The sequence below is a fragment of the Hetaerina americana genome, unplaced genomic scaffold (genome assembly GCF_022747635.1).
Source record: "Hetaerina americana unplaced genomic scaffold, ioHetAmer1.1.p SCAF_18, whole genome shotgun sequence".
In the NCBI taxonomy this organism is placed as follows: Eukaryota; Metazoa; Arthropoda; class Insecta; order Odonata; family Calopterygidae; genus Hetaerina; species Hetaerina americana.
This window is the reverse complement of record NW_027286741.1, coordinates 3,977,315-3,999,460: the sequence shown is the minus strand read 5'-3', so window position 1 is coordinate 3,999,460 and position 22,146 is coordinate 3,977,315. Positions and strand designations below refer to the sequence as shown.

Here is a 22,146-nt window from a genome sequence, read left to right as displayed (position 1 = left end):
TTTATGGAATTGATTCATATTGGAAATGAATAATAGTTACTTGTGATTCCACTGAAACGGGCACCTGAAGATGACGTTGAAGGTCGAAACCCGGGTTGTCTCATAATAAATTTTCAGTGGAATCACAAATTTACTATTTTTCATTCCCAAGTTGGTACAAGGTAATGTCATTGTTTAGGTAACTTCAATTTCTTGTTTCGATGCAATGTTAGGTAACCCCCCTTCATCCTTGTCTTCTTCACCTGAAGTGTTGGATGAATCACTTTGCTCCCACTCAGCATCTGAACAGAAAAAAGGAGCACGTAGACACGTGTTGTGAAGCTGGAGGAAGGGACAGACCGAGTTATAACCTAAGAGTATTGTAAACACTTGCACTTTAATTATCCTCGTCGGCAAAGACGTCATGTTCAACATCCTCCTCCCAAAGGATGTCATCTTCTGTGCCGTCCATCTTGTTACCGATACAGCACTTGTCTCCACGATCTTTTCCTAAGAAAGAGTTAACCAAGCTACAGAAACTCAATGAGCCACTTTTTCAGAAGTTCGTTTTTGTTTTCCTGTAGAAGTTAACTCATGCTCATGTGCAGACAACCGTGAAATTTACTGCTCTCAAAGGCGGTCTTTGAATGGCTTATTAACACCAACATCCATTAGTTGCAAAACAGATGTCATTCCTGCAGGAATGAGCACAAGTTTTGCCTTTATCCTTCTGATTTTACCTTGTACAGCATTGCAAAGATAGCCCCTCAAAGAGCCCAGTACAAGCATGGAGGGCTGATTCAAACAGGCACCTGGTCTGCGTCCCCACATTGTGTTTAACCAATCATCATCAATTATTCTGCCATCCAGCCTTTTTCTTGGACCCAAACAATGACATCTTTGGGGAACACCTCTCCTTTTTGGATCACTTTTCTTTTTAAGCCAGATGTGGTGGCAACTTGCGACCAACAGATGTAGCGGCCAACGTCACCATCGCTCAGAGTTTTTCACGTCCTGTAGACTTCAGAAGAACTTCTTTGACCCCCTTTCTCTCAAGCGTGTTTTTTGGCAGCATCTCGAAGTTAATATCCGTCTTGCCTGCAGTATCCATCTGCCCGAGCATGAAATTCACTCTCTTTCGAAGATCAAGTACATGTTTTTGGTAAGACATCAATTTGTGTTTGAAATCGGCTGGGAGCTTCTGAAAAATCAATGTTTGCCACCGCAACGCTAGCCCTGTTCTTTGCATGAATCATTCTGCTCATCCTCGACTGGCCCAAAATTGTGTGCGAGGGATACCTAAAGATCTTGCTTTTTTGTTCGCTTCCTGTCGCAATAGGTTGTAGCTCACAAAATGCCCACCTTTCCGCCTTGTGTCAAAACATTCCAACACTGCTGCATCGACTTCATCAAATCTTTCAATGCTTTGGCCCAGTGAACTTCTTTAGTGAAGACTTATAATAATAATAATAATAATACATTTATTTGTCCGGAGATTTGTTGCTATGAGGTGCTAGAACGAACCATTCATTATGATTAAACAATTTCCTGGATAGAACTCTTGCTGGTTTCTCTCCATGATCATTCCTCGTCCCTAAACTATACTCTCCACCCTCACTCTCAACTCTCTCTTCACCCACAACTGCATTGAAATCCCTCATCACTATGTAATTCTGCTTTCTCCCTATAATAACTTGGCATGCCAATGATGGCAGGTTATTTATTTCACCTTTTACTAGCACCAATAATATTCTATTGCTCACCTACTATACGCAGTATGGCCATTAAATAACCGGACTTGAAGCTACGAAACATATCATTGATCACTAATCACACTAGAAAGTTTACCGCCTCAATTTACTCTCATTTCTGATCCCTATAATGCTCTACATGAATTTTCCATCGTCCAAAGCAGTGCCGGATGTCACCGCTTCCACAGTCTCAAATCTTGTTCCCTTGAGCTATGATTCGACCTTAGGAAATAAATAAAGTCAGAGGGGGTACAGGTACAGTGGGTGGTCTAACATGGTGATGCCTTATTTCGCAAAGAATGTCATTATTGACAAGGCGGCATCTCAATGCGCTGATACTTTTTGCGCTGGAGTGAGAAGTTTTGGTACCATTTTAGTGCAAGCATTGTGCCTGTTGAATGAATCATACAAAATCTGACAGACACTATCTTCGTTAATTCCTGAGATTCCAGTAAGAGCTCAAACACTAAGATGATGATTTCCGGGGATGAATTTACCAATTTTCATTTCATGTCCCTCCTTAAACCTTTTAAACCACTCAAAAACGTGTGTGCAATAAATATAGACTTCCGTACACTTCCTTTAACATGGCATGAGCTTCTGTATCAGTTTTCCCATTTAACAAGAAACTTCACATTAACTCGTCCCTCCATCTGAACACATTGCATTTTTTCAACGAGGCACTAGAGCAAGTACTTGACAGGTTGATTGGTACAATGAGACTGAGCGATGTACAGCCATGCCCATTGAACTCAGGGTGGGGGAAGCATCAACAGGCACAGACATGTCTCTATTCTATGCTTTTCCTACCTTTTTGTCCAATAGTGATACCACCTCTCTTTGAGTTCTCTTCCCCCTCCAATGAAAATTTCTATAAAGTGGAACCTCACTCAACAAGTGCCTTGCGTAATGAGTAATTCACATAACAAGCAAAAAATAATGTAGAAACAATGACTTGCTAAACGAGCAATGTTTTGCATAATTTCTGGCGATAGACGGTAAGTCCCAGACTGATTGCGTACCTGCTACTGCAGTTTATCTCTAGCACTTACTGCGCAAGCATCTTAGGGTCTCTAAAAATCACAAATTTTTTTAAACTTGTACTCACGCATATTATTTGTGATTAATTTGTGCAAATTTTAAAAATTCTCGCAAAAATGTCTCTGAAGAAAAAGCTGCAAGAAGTCAGGCATAATAGAATAAAAATAACTATAGAAATTAAAAGTAAAATTATTAAAAATATGTAAGTGTGGCTGATCGCACATACAATCAGTTGGCAAAAAACATTTGCACTAACCTCAAGAACAAGATTAAGGAGATGGATGCTTCAAAGGGAGCAAAAAGACTATCTATGCAACAGTTAAGTTTTATCAATGAGGCTGGAGGTTTGCTTCTAATACGGATAAACAAAAGGTAATTGCAAAGCAAAGCGATTAATGAAGACATCATTTTTGAGAAGGTGAAAGTGATTTATGCTGCTGTTATCAGATATGCACCGCAAGGATTTTGCATGTGATGACGGCCATTAAATCCTCCCATTGCCAGGCATGGCACGTGGCTCAGTGGGGTCTGATGCCTTTATAGCTGCCTCACTGATAAGATACTTCTTTTTGTTTTAACTCCTGCCTATATCCTGGGTGCGATTTGCCTGACAGTTGTGTTTTGACGAGAATTGCGCAGGTGCTCTGTGACGTAAGAAGACATTTCTTTAACTGCCTGCAGGGGAGAAGATTAACCCCAGAGGTGATCCCCAAGGATTTAAGTGCACAGGGTGGGTGTGACGGGAGCTCACTTGTCAGCTAGTTGCCTTTTCCTCATTCTTATTTCATTGCTTTCCCTGTCAATATTCCAAACGTTCACCCAGCGAGAGGATTTCTGTTACTACCTCACCCATTAAGGCCTGTCTCCTTTGTCCACATTTCCTGAGTATTTAGCCTTGCTTGGGTTTTTTCATAATAATCTTTAACAAGGGTCTTCAGGGGAAACCAGCCATTTATCCCATCACTGATAACTGACCCACCAATGACATAAATGGACATACAATTTGGCAGCAGGAATACATTGTTCGCTGGACTGAGTCAATGGTCTCATTATTGAATAGCCAGAATTTTATGGTGATGCTGTAAGTTATTACAATTTTATCAGAAAATTCTATTTCAGCTCCCACTAATATAAATCCTTTTACAGCCATAAAAACTTATCAATTCCCTCAACATCAAAAAATTCCTAATTTACACATTTTAATATTTCAGAATGAATTTTTCAATAAAAATAGGCATAATTCATATTAATAGAACTCACATTTATCAAACTGGCCTTTTATAAATTAAACTGGATTATGCACATGATTGCAACGATTTCAAAGTGTAAAACTTATTGGCTTAAATCACTTGGAATCTGTGCAGAGTAAAGAGAATTTAGAGGAAGGGACAGGGCACCTTCATAGAGAGTCGCTTGTTCTCTCCCTGGAGAGCACCCAGTTGCGCTGCAACCTCCGTGTCCATCTCTTGCTTCTTGGCTTCCAGCTCAGCCACCAGGCGACTGTTCTCCAGCTCCAGCCGAAGTGCCCTTGCCTCCGCCTGCCTCGACAGCTGCTCACTCAAACTGCGGTTCTCCACCCCACTCCCTCCCTCCTCCTCGCCCCCCTCCTCCTTGCCTACCAACAAAATACAACCAAAGTCAGTCTCTTGCCACTCCAACAGCTCCGGGCACATACAAGTCATTGTGATGGGGGAACTTCCAACGTTCATGTCAATCACTTTCAATGATGACATTACAAAAGATAAGAAGCACAAACTATCACTTGACTTTGAAACTCCTGTGCATGAAATTTAACCTCCACCCTTCGACCCTCGAAAATTAAAATAAATCCCAACTGATTTCAAAAAGGAATGACTGAACTTAAAAGTACTTCCTTTAAAAAACTCCAACTATCAAAAGAGTGCCCCAAATGAAGTAAGTAGTCATCACCAAATAGAGCAATTCAGCAGCAAATGATATACAAAATGTAAAAAGACTAACACATGTGCACAATCAACAGAGTAATTCAAAGAAAGAATTGATGACACTTCCTCAAGAGGAACACCCAATATGACTCGAACTGTACTAGAGCTAATAAAATCAGGATGAAGTTTTGTTTGTGACCAATTAAAAATTACCTAATGAAGCTGATGAATGTGATATTTCTATGTATCTCATAGGCTTTTAATGTCATGTGCGTATGGTATAAAACTTTGACAAAAACTTTTTTTTTAATGCACAAAAATCCCTTTATCAGCAAAATTATTTTCTCCCTTTCTCAAAATTTCATGGTCAAAAATTAGAAAATGGAGATCACAGGAGATTGAGGAAACAGGTAATTTTACATAAAAAATGTTGACTCCGTAAAACAAGGTCTGCTCAAAAAGTTTCCAGACTTTTGGAACAGTACACTTCCAGTTAATTGTTTTTCAATCCACTTTGAGGTGTGTGTGTAATTTGCAGAATAAGCACCTATAACCACCTTATTGATATCTTGTTTTTTTTTATTGATTAGTCATAAGGCCATTTATGTGATTAGGTGTTCAAGTAGTGCAGCGAAAAATCGGATCCGCAGAAATGATCTCTTTGAAGGAGCAGCGTTGTTCTCAGAAATTCCGCTTGAAACTCTAGAAATCCCTCACGAAAACTTTTGAGTTGATTACCAAGGCTTATGCATACAGTCACTGCCAAATTTGTGCCTCACCTGACAACAGCGGACCAGAAACAACATCAAGTTCAAGTCTGTCAGGAAGTATTTCAATGAGCTGAAGAGAATGAAACCTTCTTGTCCTGGATCATAACAGGCAATGAGTCATGGGTTTATGGATATGACATCGAAACAAAAGTGCAATCTTCACAATGGATTGGTGACACATCCCTCAACTCCAAAAAACTAACCAAGTTAGCTTGAATGTCAAGGTGATGCAGGCTTTTTTTCGATGCAAAGAGGGTTGTGCATCACATATACCTACCTTAAGGCCAGAAACGGAGTACTATCTAGGGATTATGAGACGTCTAAGAGAGAGAATCAGGCTAAAACTGCCCAAAATTTGGAGGAGTGGTGAGTGGTTTTTTTCACCACGACAACGAGGCGATTCATTCAACCCTCAGAACTCGTGAGTTTCTAGCCAAAAACAAAACGCTGTGCTTCCCCACCCACCCTACTCACCAGACCTGGCCCCATATGACTCTTTCCTATTTCCCAAACTAAAAACCCTGCTCAAAGGAAAAAGATTTTCAACCATTCCCGATTCACAGAAAAATTCAACGGAGAAGCTAATGAACATTCCAGAGGAAGCATTCCAGGGCTGTTTGTAAAAGTGGAAACACCATTGGGATAAGTGTATAAGTTGGGGAGGATACTGCTTTGAATGGGACCCTGACCAATAATTCGTAAGCCAAGTATTTCTTTTGTAATACCAAAGTCCAAGAACTTTTTGAACAGCCCTCATAAAATGCCTCTAATCAAACTAACAATTTCAAAACCATAAATCAAATGGAGGAGAAAAGACAAAGTCAGGAAGTCCCTGGTTCTTCTTGATCTCCACTTATGGTTTCACATTAGTGATTTTTCGGTCATTAGGTGCAACAGGAAGTCCATTTACACATTCAGAAATTAAATAATTTCAGTAAAAATTCCATACTAGATATGTCATCACCAATAGTTTTCTCATAGCTAAATCAGTTAAAAGATGAGCCTTTTTGAAAAATATATTATTCAGTTTTAACTTGAAGAGGTAGAATGAATTCATATTTTAATTTTTTTAATTTACATTAATTAATATTTTAAACATCAGAAAATCTCTTTGGCAAATTCATTTTTATTTAATCTTTGCGATAAACCTTCTACTTCTAACACATGGTCATTCTCCTGGGAAAAAATTTCATAGTCAAATGAACTAGAAAGGCGACCACTTTGAGGTGTAGCCAGATGTGCCAATAGCCATTCCTATTCCACTAGCTCCATGGTTTTACGTGGGGGTGAAGTGGCAAAGTCATACCAAGACTCGGCGAGAGTGTGATGACTGCGATAGCAACCATCCCATGCACTCCCCTTCCTTCCTAGCCACTGAGAAAATACATTGCAGTTCTAGATCAATGCAAAACCCACTAATATTGCCATCCACTCTTCACCAGTGCCGAAGTCTATTAACATAATTATGGAAAAAATTCTATGCAAGTTCATTACTTAATGGTTATTCCCATTGCCTAACCATAACTTCAATTTTTGCCAAACTAAATACAGGGTTCGTCCGGGAAAATAAGTGTACTGACTCCTGGGCTGGGCGCGCCGCTCCAGGCGCGCCCAGCACCGCTCTGATGGGCTGCGATTGGAGGGGGGTATGTTGGCAAGCGACGCTGAAAAAGGCAGTCGGCTCTGAGCTGTGGTGTAGTGAGGAGCTCTGTTAACGCGAACCTCCACGCTCGACCCACGTCATGGAATGCGATGCCGAAGTTTTTGGAGCAGCATTATTCCATCAAATTTTCGGTAAAGCTTGGGAAATCGTCTACCGAAACTGTCGGTATGATTAACCAGGCTTATGGGGAGTCAGCCATGTCCAGAAACATGATCTTTTGGTGGCACAAGATGTTCGTGGAGGGCAGAGAAGAGGTCGACGATGAGTCTTCGAGAGGTTCCCGATGATGCCTTCGCGGGAGCGTTCCAGGAATGGGAACGCCGTTGGAACAAGTGTATCGACTCACAAGGGTCCTATTTTGAGGAATATTAGCTTAAGATATGTAAAAGTGTAATAAATTTTTTTTCCTGAGCTCAGTACACTTATTTTCCGGACGAACCCTGTATGTGCTAATCTCATTGAAAATAGTCCCTCCAGACTTTTTTTTCACATTAATACAAAAATTAGAACTCTGAAATCAAAAAATGTTTAGATTAATGAATTATTGTATTGAGGTCACAATAATTCTGGGCCAAAGTTATTTTAATTTCCGTTGCACAGTTTAGCATCTCAGACATCCATATCAAGGAATTACTAAATTATAATCTGTATTTGAGACTTCATTCATACAATCTTTGGGTGAAGCACTACTTCCTATGCCAGTTCATTATACAAGCTAGTTGATATCTGATCAGGTCTGCAAGATTAATTAGGGTTATTTGCAGCCAATGCTATAATCTACTATGAGGAATATCTTTTGCAGGCACTCGCAGAGGGTGACCAGGAAGGATATTGAGCATAAAAATATTCTCACACTTGGGAATTCCCTTATCGTATGAAGTGGTTTGCCAAGCAGAAAGAATATTCATCTCTAAGATGAAAAGATCGAAGGCTAAACATCAAATCTAACACTGCTATATTGTTGAATACCATAGTCACAGAAGTCTTCAATGGTTTGACCTGACTCCTGCATAGTACTGTAATGATCCCAGAGATCGGAGATTTTAACCAAGGAGGAGTATATAAGATTGTTTATCTACAGCTCATTCAATGTACTGCACTGACATATACATATAACCATTGATCAATAAAATACAATGGATATTGAAAATGAGGCTAATGAACATATTGAAGTAACATGTTTCGCAAACTTTAATAAACTGTTCTGTTATGTTTGTCACATGAAATAAAACTAATTCCTAGGTCACCTCAAAATAGGAAAAATAAATCTGGGGTCAGTGCATGGTCAAGTAAAAGGTTGAAATATGAACTTAAGGTATCATTCAGGATTTTCTAAATTAACAAAATTTATAGTTTTCAGTTTCATGGTTTAGACACCCAGACAAAATGTCTGGATGTCAATAAGTCTGGCGCTGAGTGTGCTGTTGTCAAATATCACAGGAAATGGTCTCAAAGCCTATTGGTCATCCCTCAAGGCAGTGCTCAGGTGGTACAGTACCCAGGAAGTTGCACCTATCAATGATCCTCACCTCTCACTCACACACTGCACCCTCCATCCTGTTTCTCCCTCCTCCCATGTCAGTTGAATAAGGCCAAGGATGAGGTTGCTCAAGGTGCAGGATTAAGGCTTGGTATTGTACAGTGTGGAAGATATAGGGTGGCCACTCTCGCAAGTTGGAAGCAGTTTTTCCTTTCGGAATGAGTCGGCCAAGTTGACAAATGGTTTCAAAAGACACTGAAGACTCCCAGAAAGTGATTAAGAGTGAAAACAAATTTCTTCCACCAGAAGCTTATCAGCTTTGTTTAAAAATAGAGCATAAAAACAGTGCTCAACCCTTGCACCACTATGTAACTATCGCATTTATCTCCTGTGTCACATATGGGCTACAGTTCTGTCTCAACGAATCACACACTAACTGGATGCTCACACTGGATTGAAAGAAACTTCAACTTCATAGTTTAAGCAATTCAAAAGAACCATTTAAATCAAACCTATTAAAGTATCCATTCAATTAATTATTTACTCAGTCACAAGGATAGCCTCTATTTGATTGGAATAACTAATCACGTGCCCAATTATGGTTAACCTTATTACTTTGAATTGTTTGGCCCTAAAATGTTACATAGGTGTAAAATATTTGACGATGCATCCATACAACAGTATTAAAACTCCACATTCCTTTGGTGGCATTCTTTGTAATGTGCCCTAATGAGCCAATATTAAGGTTCCAACAACATGGCACTTTGCATGAGGGCACACATCCCCTCCGTTGCGCATGCCTACCTTCCTTGGCCCTGTGCTCATTCTTGAGGGCTTCCCGCAGCTGCTCAATAACCTTCAGCTTCACACGCATTGCCTCCGTGCCCAATTCCATGGCCTTTGCCTTCTCAGCCTCCCTCTCCATTTTCAAGTCCATAATTTCCCGCCGCACACAGTTCACTTCGCTCTGCAACTGCGATGCCCTCTCTGCCTTTGGACGAACCACGCTCAGCTGGTCCTCCAGGAGGTCCTTTGTTTCCTGCAACACCCTGCAACGCACACAGCCCACAGAGTTTAACAGCAAAATTTTGGGTAGAGTAGCTGGCAAATTGAAGTCAACTGTTTGATTAGAGTAAACACATTGTGAATCCCAAAGAGAAAAGTAAAATGAGTTCAATGAATTGATTATAATGAAGTATACACGAAACAGACTTCCCAATATTTTAATTTGAGGACCAAAGAACATTTTAGTGCTTTTGAAAATAACTTTGCCAAACATCTTTTAAACTGTGACCATACTAGTGATCTTGTGTGACCTTTTTATAGTCTGCATGTTAACAATGTCAAACATTGTAAAGATAAGATGACTTTTTCAAATTCCTCCAGATACTTCAACATGGGAAAATTGATTTATGCACAATATATATCTAAATATAAAAGGTAGCTATTATTTCATTTAAAACAGTTTGTAGTTTTGTTCATATTTGCTTGAGGTCATGCAGGGAAGAAGCATATGCTTTCATTACGGTGCAATTCATAAATGCCACCAAGGAGACAAGGAAACTCTTTTAAGAAATTCATTTCGTGAATGATTTATGCTAGGATGTAATGATTCACTTGTTAATTCTATTTCCCAATTGGACAACAAACATCAATAGTTTAGTGTACATTAATATTTTTTATCATTTGTTTGTTTCTAGATGAATTATTCAGGATGGTGCTATGAAATTGAATGATTCATGTTGTGGCATTGTAACTGCACCATGAATTACATGGACTTAAATGAATACAAATTTTCAAAGTTTTGTTTTGCACCTGTGATTGTGTTGTTTTAACCCTGATGGGTTGGCCCCTGGGGACATGACAAAATATCAGGATCCTAACAGCGTTGGTAGTGTCAGCATAGTAGAAATTAATCGAAAAATTGTTAACATAATGGATACTTGATGAACTGAACAAAAAAGAAAAAAATTTCTTATCCTTTGTGTATATCTATTATACCACACTCATGGCAGATGCAGCTTTCACTACCTTTCCAGAGATAATACGTATTCCTCTACAAAACATTTTGTTTTGAAAATGGAATATATATTATTAAGATATGGGTTAGTCATCTTTCAAACCATTGTGACCTAATTATTCTAACTTTTCATTAATTTAATTTCATGTATCAAACGAAGCCAACTGGCCACCATTGAAACCACTCAAATTTGAATGCCAGCAAACCCAAGGGAAAACCTTTCTTTGATTAGCAGTGAAAAATTTTCTTCTTCTGCAATTCTGTAATCAAGTACTTCTGCTCCTGAGCCATCTCCACCTTCACCATATGCACTTCTCATACCTAGCCTTGATGGCCTTATTATTTTAACCATCTAAATCCTCCGTGTGGTCCTTTCATGTCTCGTGAATATTTCCTGGATATATTACTCAATCTCCCGATGTATCTTTAATAGTGTGCACAAATTCTCTCTTCTTACTTCCTCAGAGTTCTTTCACCTTCCTTTAAGGTGCACCAATTTCACCCTTCCTTAGCAGTTTTCATATCCTCACACTTGTAGTATTTAAGGGGGGCAACCAACAGCTAAGGTCATTAGTGGCAATAGGGATGGACCTGAAAGGATGAAGGGTAGAGGGAAACTCGGCATCGGATTTTGTCTACTCTTAATGAAAAGCACCAAGGGGTCCGCAGCGTAACATCCAATACGACGGACAGCGTACTCACTCAAAATGTCCTCTACAGAGCACCTCTAGTAGGGATCGAGATACCACTGAAAAATTTTCGACACTGCTGGGATTCAAACCCGGGTCCTTTCGAGAGATTTAGAAAACACAGCATTTGAAAGCACAGAAGTATTTATTTTTGTAATTTGTTTTCATGACTATATGCATTTATTTTAATACCACAGCAGTTTCTAATATGTAAACAGCCATTATCAATAGGCTGTAACCAAATGTAATGTTTTGTATTGATATACAAATATACCTTGAAGATAATTTTTTTCCCTACTCTCTTTCCACCTCCCTCAGAACAGTCAGTACAAGGCTGAAGAGAAGGCCATGTATGAAGACTGAGATGCTAACATAGAGACACACTCAAAGTGCAAACCTTGAATTCATACAATGTTTCAACAAGATATCAAATCATACATACAAGATATCAAATAACGACAGTCAAGGGGATCGAGATGGTGCGGGGGCTAGCGCACTGGCTTCCCACCCAGAGGGCCCGGGTTCAAATCCCGGCGGTGTTGAATATTTTTCAGAGGTATCTCGATCCCTCCTTGAGGTGCTTTGTGGAGGGCACTTTGAGTGAGTACGCCGTCCGTCGGATGGGACGTTAAACTGCGGACCCCTTGGCGCCTTTCGTAAAGAGTAGGCTAATGCCGACGCCGGATTTCTCTCCACCCTTCATCCTTTCCTATCCATCCCCTATGGCGCAAATGACCTCAGCTGTCGGTCGCCTCCCCTCAAAACTACTACTACTACGACAGTAAATTCTCAACAGAAAGAGAGTGTGATTCTAAATGACACTATGCCTTCAAGAAGCAAATACAGCAGTGTTTTTTGGAAAATTGATGCTTGGGAAGTGTGAGATTAAGTACTAGACATGGCGAGATATGGACATCCCTCATGTACATGAAACATGTTTCAACAGCATCATATGTAGAATGATGTTGTTGAAATCGATATCACATGTTCTGGCACAGTGGACAGGAATTAATGATAATGTACATGTCATTCAGGACGAGGTCTCATCTGAACAACAGATCTAAGATCCATGCATAACCATGCAAGTCAGTGTATTATAGATGGCTCTGGTCTCATATGAAATTTGGCAATGAAAGAGTTATCACAGGTAACTCATCACAAAACATTGGAAGAAGAAATAGAATGGGCAAGATAAGTACAGAGGAGAACAGAGATGAGCGAATGCGGTGTCCTAAGGAAAGGCCTTTGTATTAGGCGACAAAGAGAGATAGGTTGGTGCTAAAAAGCAGAATAAAAACATTAATAATAATAATTTTATTGGTCCAGCGATCAAGTACATGATATAGAACAAGTCAGAAGAGTAGAATAGAAGATGGCGAGCACACTATAACAATATTACACTCCATCATCGATGAAATCCACAACCTTGTAATACATTTTCTGTAGTAACGTTGCTTTAATTTTGGATTTAAAAACGGAAAAACTATTGATACCCTTTAACTCATTGGGTAATACAATGTAAAGTTTTAAACCCATTGAGTTTGGACCACACAAAGAACTTGTAGTGCGTACATATGGGATATGAAGGTCATTAGAACTTCTTGTGAAGTGGCAGTGTACAGCACTGTTTTTATAAAATTTGGTAAAATTATTGTAAGTATACAATAACACATATAAAATATACACACAAGGAAAAGGTAACAGGCCCAGCTTTCTAAAAATGGGTTTACAAGGGGCAAGATAATGGGAATTGGTTATTAGCCCATTCATTTGCATACCAGGAAAATGTGTTTTTCAAGGTTCATATTTGACTGCATAGTAAATTATTATTATTAGGTAATCTACCAGTTAAGGTAGGTTTTTGGATGGACACAGCTACTAAATAAATATTTTGTGACTCATAATAAAACAAAAAATCCAGCATCCTACTCTACATCAGGTCCCTCTTCAGCTCTGAGTACTTTCTTCCTACCTTCATCCCATCCAACATCCCTAACCTGTTCCTTCCCTTTCCTCATTTGCCTAACATTCTCCCCTCAATTACAGTCTTCAACATCCCACTGCCGCTCAATACACCCTTCATCCACTTTTCCTGCCTCCATAGGATTTCTCCCAACAAACCCCTCTCTTCGCCCACCATACCAAGTAATTCCTCATTTGTTTTCTTCTCTGTCCATTTCACCTTCTCCATTCTTCTCCACACCCGCATTTCAAAAGCCTCCAGTCTACGCCTATCCTCCTGCTTCAATGACCACGTTTCCGCACCGTACATAGCTACGCTCCATATCAAAGTTTTTATGAGTCTTTTCTTAACATCCTTACTCAACGTCCCTGTCATCAACTCCCTCCTCCTTGTGAAAGCCTCTTTGCCTAGCGCAATTCTTCTCCTTACGCCCCGACTACTTTGACTGTGTTGGTCCAAAACACTTCTGAGATACGTGAACTGTTCTACCTGCTCTAGTTTTTGCCCTCCTATTTTAATGTTTAGCTTAGCTTTTTACTTTCTAGAAAATCGCATAACCTTTGTTTTATTAATATTGATTCTCATCCCATACCTGTCGCACTGAATTTCCAATTCTCTCAGCAATGCTTGCAACCCCTTGGCTGACTGACAAACTAAAGCTTGGTCATCAGCAAACCTAACTGATTTTACGAATTCCCCGCCCACTTTCATTCCTACCTCCAGTTCTTCCCAAGCCTCTTTAATCATTTCCTCTGCATACAGGTTGAACAGCAAAGGTGATAATGGGCAACCCTGCCTTACACCTCTTCCTAACACTGCCCATCCCGACTCCCCGTTCCCCACTCGCACCTGTGCAGTCTGAGACATGTATAGGTTGCAGATTAGCCTCCTTTCCCTCCAATCTGTTCCTATTTTCTGCAATATACTCATTAGTTTTTCCCAGTTCACTCTATCAAAAGCTTTTACGAAATCTACGAAACAGGCAAAGACCTCCTGATTTTGTTCTATATTCCTCTCGATTAAAAATCTTATTACTGCAATGGCATCACGCGTACCTCTCCCCTTCCTAAACCCAAACTGATCATCCCCTAAGTAATCATTTGCCCTACTCTCTATCCTTTTGTTTATGATCCTGAGAACAACTTTAGCTGCGTGGGATATCAAACTTATCGTACAGTAGTCCTCACATGATGTAGCCTTTACCTTTTTCGGAATAGAAACTAAAACTGATCTCACTAAGTCTTCCGGCCAGATTCCTTCCTCATAAATACTACGGATCAGCCCATATAGCCTCTTCCTCCCACATTTTCCTGAGCATTTTAAAAGTTCCGCGGGAATGTTATCCACCCCCACGGACTTATTTAGTTTCATCTCCCTTAATCCCTTTCTATCTCATTGTCTAGTATGCCTGGACCTAAGCTATCTTCCTCTACGTCATGTTCATTTTCCATGTCTAACTTTGTTGGTCTAAGTTCTTTACTATACAGTTCTTCTATATATTCCTTCCATCTCTCTTGGATCTTTCCTGTGTCAACTATTACTTACCCGCCTTCTCTCTAACTGCTATCGTTGATCTCCCTTTCTTACTTCCCGATAAAGATTTAACTTTGCTGTACAGCGCACCGATTTCACCCTTCCTCTGCAGACTTTCCATATCCTCGCACTGCGTCTTCCACCATGCTTCTTTTGCTTTATTTGTTGCCCGCCTCAATTTATTGTTTAATTCTTTGTACTTCATTTGGCCTGATTCTGTACTTACATTCTTCCATTTTCACTGCTCATCCATCTTTGTAATCATCTCATCCGTGATCCATGGTTTCCTTGTCCTTTTAGTGTTAACGGTTCCAATAGTGTCTTTTGCAGCTTTAGACAACCCTTTCTTGATACTTTCCCATTTTTCTTCGATAGTACTTTGCTCTTTACCATCCTCCATGATTTCCTCTACCGCCTGTTTGTATTCCTTCCTTTTCAAACCATTTAATGCTTCTACATTCCATTTTCTACCTCGCCGCCCCTGCCTTATCTTTTTGAAATGGACGCTACATTTCATAACAACTAAATTGTGGTCAGAGTCCGCATCCGCTCCCGAGAAGCTGTGTGAATTTATCACACTGTTCCTAAACCTGAGTCTAACCAGAACATAATCTAGCTGATACCTTTCTGAGTTACCTGACATTTTCCATGTATACCTGCCGCTCTTGTGGTGTCTAAACCATGTGTTGGTGATGACTAACCCCTGTCTCCTGCAGAACTCTACTGCTTTCTCCCCGCGGTCATTCCTCGTGCCTAAACCGTAGTCCCCGACCTTGTCACCATATCTTCCTTCGCCTACCGTCACATCCCATACCCCCATCACTATCAAATGTTTCCCTGCAGGAACACACGCGATTATGTCCTCTAACTGATCGTATATCCTATCGACCTCTTCTTCCTTAAGGTTGCTCGGTGGCATGTATACCTGAATAATATCCAAGTTCGTCGGTTCTGCTTTTATCTCTATTAGTAATAATATATCCGTTACCAGCTCTATGTCGACTACGCTTCTCCCTACCTCTTCATTTAATACTATGGCAACCCCTAGTTGGCTCTCGTTCCCGCCGCTGTATATTATTCTATAATTATCACTCCAGTAATCCCCGCTATCTTTCCATCTCACCTCGCATAGACCTAAAATATCTATATTTCCCCTTTCCATCTCTCGCTTAACATTCTCCAATTTCCCTGCCCTCATCATTGTCCTAACATTCTACGTTCCTATTCTAACTAATTTGGTCTTCTTCTCCTGCGTCTTCTGTCCTGCTGCTGCTGGTTGTCCCTTGCAAGGGTTTCGTGGGATGACGACCGCGGAAGCCTTGCCTCCCCCTCTGCCAGGCACGAGCCCCAGAGTTGTCAGGACTCAAAATCTCTCTATTGTCCATCATGTATATCTTGGGAATGATAATTGAGGTTGTTTCCCGTTGTCTTCCTCAATAGTGTTTTTAACGTGACACCATCACTTACTGGCTGCCCGACTGGGGTCAGACGCCATTGCAGCCGCCTCACTGAGGAACAGACGCTGCATGGACTACCTTTAGTCTGGCTCTTAACCTTTGACCTATCTGGCATGAGCAATTATTATTACTCCTGCCAGCACAGCTCTAGGGGTCATCGGGACGCACAAGCCCTTCCACCACGTCAAGGTTGTAGTCCGGGGAGGGTGCATAGTAAATATCTAATGGAATTATATAACATATATATCTATCAAAAGAGATACTAATACAGAAGACTTCAACATGGAATTAGGCATTTACAAAGTATAAATAAAAAGATATAGAGCATTGTTGATTTGAAGAAGCTAGAGCACAGCATATGTAAAGTTGAAATGGTTTTGATAGAATATGGAGTTAATAAGCAGTTATTGAATTCTACAAGAACACAATGGATTATTTGATGAGTTCATTATTAATATCACTCAGTAGAGAGTTAAAATTCCATTTTAAAAACATGTTGACAACAATATCGGTAAAGTCTCCGGAACACCAGACTCCACACTTTTCAAGAAGGGAGAAAAAAATCTTGATCATAGAAACAAACCGATTATCCTCTCGCAGCTCGTCCACCATCACTCGATACACTTCCATGTCCCGGAGCCTCTCCTTGTACCGACGAATGTCTTCCTCCATTTGGTCTGCTTGCACTGCTCGCTCCCTCAAAGCATCCAGTTCATCTTGATAGGTGGCATACTCACGGGCCTTCTCCGTCAAATCCTGCACCTGTATGGAAGCAAATCAATGCATCAATTCACACCATCCCTAAATGCAGCCACCTCCTCTAGACCAATGATTTGATCCAGCGGAACATACAAAGTTGAAGAAAAATGAAATTGTAGGAAGTGGTTCTTTCGGGTTTTCTTCCGCGTGTATCCATTTTTCGGACGATATTTCGCCAACGTTCCAGTTGGCTTCCTCAGGTCCACTGAAGTGCCGATGCAGGTTTTGGTCCAATATATATACCCTCCGTTTGGCGCCTATTTTTAGGAGGTGTGCTCTGATCCGTTGAAATCCTTGAGGACACGTTTCCACGCGCTGGCGAGGGGGTAGCCGTCCTCGCGGTTGAAATTTCTGGGCGTTTTTGCAATTTCAATTGCCTCTCTGATGATCCTTGGGTAGTAGCGGCCTTCTTTATTCAATAAAGTGGCGTTGTCAAACTCAATATTATGTGTCGGTCCACTCCAATGATGTTCAGCCACCGCTGACTGCTGGAACTGTCTATTTTTTTACGGCCCTTCTGTGTTCTTGGACTCGGCATTTCAGCGCTCTTGATGTTTGGCCGATGTAGGAGTTGCCGCAGCTGCATTTGATTTGGTAGATTCCTCCAGAGATGTCTTTTGGGAGGCGGTCTTTCGCGTTGACGAGGATATTGGCCACTTTGGTTACGCATTTGAACCTGGCTGAGACATTGTGTTTCCGGAGGGCCCTCGCAATTTTTTCCGTTGTTCCGGCGACGTACGGCAGGAGAGCGTGTGCCGTCGCCTTTTCCTTAGGGCTAGTCTCGTCGGTCCTCTCCAGGGCCATCCGCTTCTTTCCTTCCACCCTGTGCATTATCTTCAGAATGTTGTCACGCCGGAAGCCATTCATCTGGAACGTTTTCAGCAGATGTTGTTTTTCTTTTCCAATGGAGGCAGCGTCAGAGAGGGAGCATGCTCGGTGGAGTAAGGTTTTAATTACTCCGGCTTTTTGTTGAGGGTGGTGATGGGAGTCTGCATGGAGATATTGGTCCGTATGGGTCTTTTTCCGAAAAACGGAGTGTCCCAAAGACCCATTTTCTTTTTTCTCGACCAGGACATCCAGAAAGGGCAGCCGGTTGTCCGTTTCCATCTCCATGGTGAATTTAATAGCACCATTTTGTGCGTTGAGGTGTTGCAGGAACTTCTGGAGTTCTTCTTTTCCGTGGGGCCATATTACAAATGTGTCGTCCACATATCTCACAAAGAGTTTGGGTTTTTTGTGGAAGGATTGCAAGGCTTTTCGTTCAAAAGCTTCCATGAAAAGATTGGCGATCACCGGTGAGAGTGGGGACCCCATTGCAGCGCCATTTGTTTGTCTGTAGAATTTTCCGTTCCACGTGAAGTAAGCGTTTCTCAGGCAAAACTCCACCTTCTTTGGGATGTCTTTCGGGAGGCCGTCACTCGTGAGTGATTTGATAATCTCTACTGCTTCACCGATCGGGATGCTTGTGAAGAGAGAAACTACGTCAAAACTCACTAAAATATCCTCCTTGCTTATTTTGGTCTCTTTTATAATCTCAATGAAGTGAGCGGAGTTCTTCACGTGCGTTGACGACTTACCAGAGAACGGTAAGAGTTGCTGGGACAAATATTTGGCGAGTTTGTGGCATGGAGAGTCTATGGCACTCACGATGGGTCGTAGAGGGACACCTGGCTTATGGATCTTAGGTAGGCCATATAATCTAGGTGGTTTGGGAGCCGATTCGACGATCCACCGTCTCTCTTCTGGAGGGATCGAAGACTGTGTAATTATTTGCTTAATCTCTTTTTGGATCCTGGAGGTGGGATCCCGTTTTTCTTCCGAGTAAGTCTCATCGTTCAGGAGACTGTTGATTTTTCTATTGTAGTCATCCTTCTTCATCAACACCGTTGCGTTCCCTTTATCCGCTGGAGTGATTATAATGTCATCGTTCGTCCGGAGATCCAGACGAACGATGACATTATGACGTCCTCCTCTCGGGTGACGTTGGGATACGCCGTCCGGAAGCTACCTAAGGAAGAGGCCGAGGAACTTCGAGGAGAAGTAAGCCGTATACTGCTCAATGCTAAAACTCCTAAACCCAACGTCACCCGAGAGGAGAGGAAAGCCTTGAGAGATCTCCGGACGAACGATGACATTATAATCACTCCAGCGGATAAAGGGAACGCAACGGTGTTGATGAAGAAGGATGACTACAATAGAAAAATCAACAGTCTCCTGAACGATGAGACTTACTCGGAAGAAAAACGGGATCCCACCTCCAGGATCCAAAAAGAGATTAAGCAAATAATTACACAGTCTTCGATCCCTCCAGAAGAGAGACGGTGGATCGTCGAATCGGCTCCCAAACCACCTAGATTATATGGCCTACCTAAGATCCATAAGCCAGGTGTCCCTCTACGACCCATCGTGAGTGCCATAGACTCTCCATGCCACAAACTCGCCAAATATTTGTCCCAGCAACTCTTACCGTTCTCTGGTAAGTCGTCAACGCACGTGAAGAACTCCGCTCACTTCATTGAGATTATAAAAGAGACCAAAATAAGCAAGGAGGATATTTTAGTGAGTTTTGACGTAGTTTCTCTCTTCACAAGCATCCCGATCGGTGAAGCAGTAGAGATTATCAAATCACTCACGAGTGACGGCCTCCCGAAAGACATCCCAAAGAAGGTGGAGTTTTGCCTGAGAAACGCTTACTTCACGTAGAACGGAAAATTCTACAGACAAACAAATGGCGCTGCAATGGGGTCCCCACTCTCACCGGTGATCGCCAATCTTTTCATGGAAGCTTTTGAACGAAAAGCCTTGCAATCCTTCCACAAAAAACCCAAACTATTTGTGAGATATGTGGACGACACATTTGTAATATGGCCCCACGGAAAAGAAGAACTCCAGAAGTTCCTGCAACACCTCAACGCACAAAATGGTGCTATTAAATTCACCATGGAGATGGAAACGGACAACCGGCTGCCCTTTCTGGATGTCCTGGTCGAGAAAAAAGAAAATGGGTCTTTGGGACACTCCGTTTTTCGGAAAAAGACCCATACGGACCAATATCTCCATGCAGACTCCCATCACCACCCTCAACAAAAAGCCGGAGTAATTAAAACCTTACTCCACCGAGCATGCTCCCTCTCTGACGCTGCCTCCATTGGAAAAGAAAAACAACATCTGCTGAAAACGTTCCAGATGAATGGCTTCCGGCGTGACAACATTCTGAAGATAATGCACAGGGTGGAAGGAAAGAAGCGGATGGCCCTGGAGAGGACCGACGAGACTAGCCCTAAGGAAAAGGCGACGGCACACGCTCTCCTGCCGTACGTCGCCGGAACAACGGAAAAAATTGCGAGGGCCCTCCGGAAACACAATGTCTCAGCCAGGTTCAAATGCGTAACCAAAGTGGCCAATATCCTCGTCAACGCGAAAGACCGCCTCCCAAAAGACATCTCTGGAGGAATCTACCAAATCAAATGCAGCTGCGGCAACTCCTACATCGGCCAAACATCAAGAGCGCTGAAATGCCGAGTCCAAGAACACAGAAGGGCCGTAAAAAAATAGACAGTTCCAGCAGTCAGCGGTGGCTGAACATCATTGGAGTGGACCGACACATAATATTGAGTTTGACAACGCCACTTTATTGAATAAAGAAGGCCGCTACTACCCAAGGATCATCAGAGAGGCAATTGAAATTGCAAAAACGCCCAGAAATTTCAACCGCGAGGACGGCTACCCCCTCGCCAGCGCGTGGAAACGTGTCCTCAAGGATTTCAACGGATCAGAGCACACCTCCTAAAGATAGGCGCCAAACGGAGGGTATATATATTGGACCAAAACCTGCATCGGCACTTCAGTGGACCTGAGGAAGCCAACTGGAACGTTGGCGAAATATCGTCCGAAAAATGGATACACGCGGAAGAAAACCCGAAAGAACCACTTCCTACATCAATAATCTCCGCGGAAGCCTACATGGAAAAAATGAAATTGCATGAATGAAATAAATAAATGACGTAATATTTTGAAGTAAACAGTAAGGGGTGATTAAGATTGATGCATGTGTTATATTATCATACCATTCAGTAACCATTATTAGGGCAATGGACCTAGGGAGAAAGCCATTAAATAACTCATAGGTGTATTGTGGGGGAATGGCATACAGGGATAGAGAGATGGTCGGCAACAGCCTCCCACCCATTGCTGGAAACGTTGCTGAAATTATGAAATACAACAAGGAAGTGGCGAGAGACAGCCTCATCCATGCCTTCAAACAATATTATCATCCGGTTAAAATCATCTTGTCCTTACTGTGAAATATACTGAGTATGTAAAATGTATGGATACCTTTAAAACCAGTTGACGATTCCTTTACCATTGTTTCTAGCAATTAGGGTTTAACGCAGTGGTAATAAATGAATTGGTGAGCAGGCACTGGCAAATAAATACAAAATAAAAAGAGGGAGGGAGGAGAGACAACTGACCCTTCTCCGGAGGGCACTCGTCTCTGCATGTGACTGCTTAACTTCCTCGCGACAGTCACTCAAAGCTTCTGTCCTCTCCTCCAACTCCTGCCTCAACCGTCGAACCCTTGCCTTCAACTCGGACACTTCCACGGAGATGGCTACGGTGCTCTGGTGGTGCCCAGAGCTCCTCAATTTCTCCCGACCACTCTCTTCTTCCTTTCCTTTGTGGGTGGACAAATAAGACATTCTAATAACAACTAAGCTTCCCATGAGCAACTGACACAATTCTACATCTACCCTCACCAATAACACTTGAAGGATGTAAAAATCTCAAACTTCTGCTTTCCAATGTTTACGGGTACTCTTTGGTTGCTAACTTGGATGGTAATGACAACTTCTCTAGTTTCTTTAAAAATTTCACACTTTTTTAACTTCTTTCCTAAGGAAGGGTGTTATTATTTGAAAAGTTAGAAGGTTAAGCCGTAGTTTACTTGAGGATTATTATGCCTCAGAAATGAAGTAATTTTGCTACACTTCAAACACAACATTACAGGTAATGAAGATGATAAAATGGTTTCCATGAAGAAGTACTGTAATAACATTCTCCTTGATAAAATAAATGCACATGAAAAATTTATAAAAATGCTGATAACCAGTCTAAGGCAGCTTTGAAAGTAATTAAT

The 22,146-nt window shown here is 41.5% G+C and overlaps 1 protein-coding gene across 1 annotated transcript in view; it reads right to left on the bottom strand.

Annotated features, from left to right (window-relative positions):
- Positions 1–22,146, bottom strand: part of LOC139687246 (girdin-like) — a 176,818-nt gene that overhangs the window by 136,185 nt on the left and 18,487 nt on the right. The window contains exons 7-10 of the mRNA XM_071584380.1: positions 21,482–21,684; positions 16,834–17,012; positions 9,393–9,637; positions 4,169–4,386 (exon numbers count right to left, since the gene is read on the bottom strand). Of these exons, the coding sequence (XP_071440481.1) occupies positions 4,169–4,386; positions 9,393–9,637; positions 16,834–17,012; positions 21,482–21,684 (845 nt within the window). The remainder of the gene's footprint in view (positions 1–4,168; positions 4,387–9,392; positions 9,638–16,833; positions 17,013–21,481; positions 21,685–22,146) is intronic.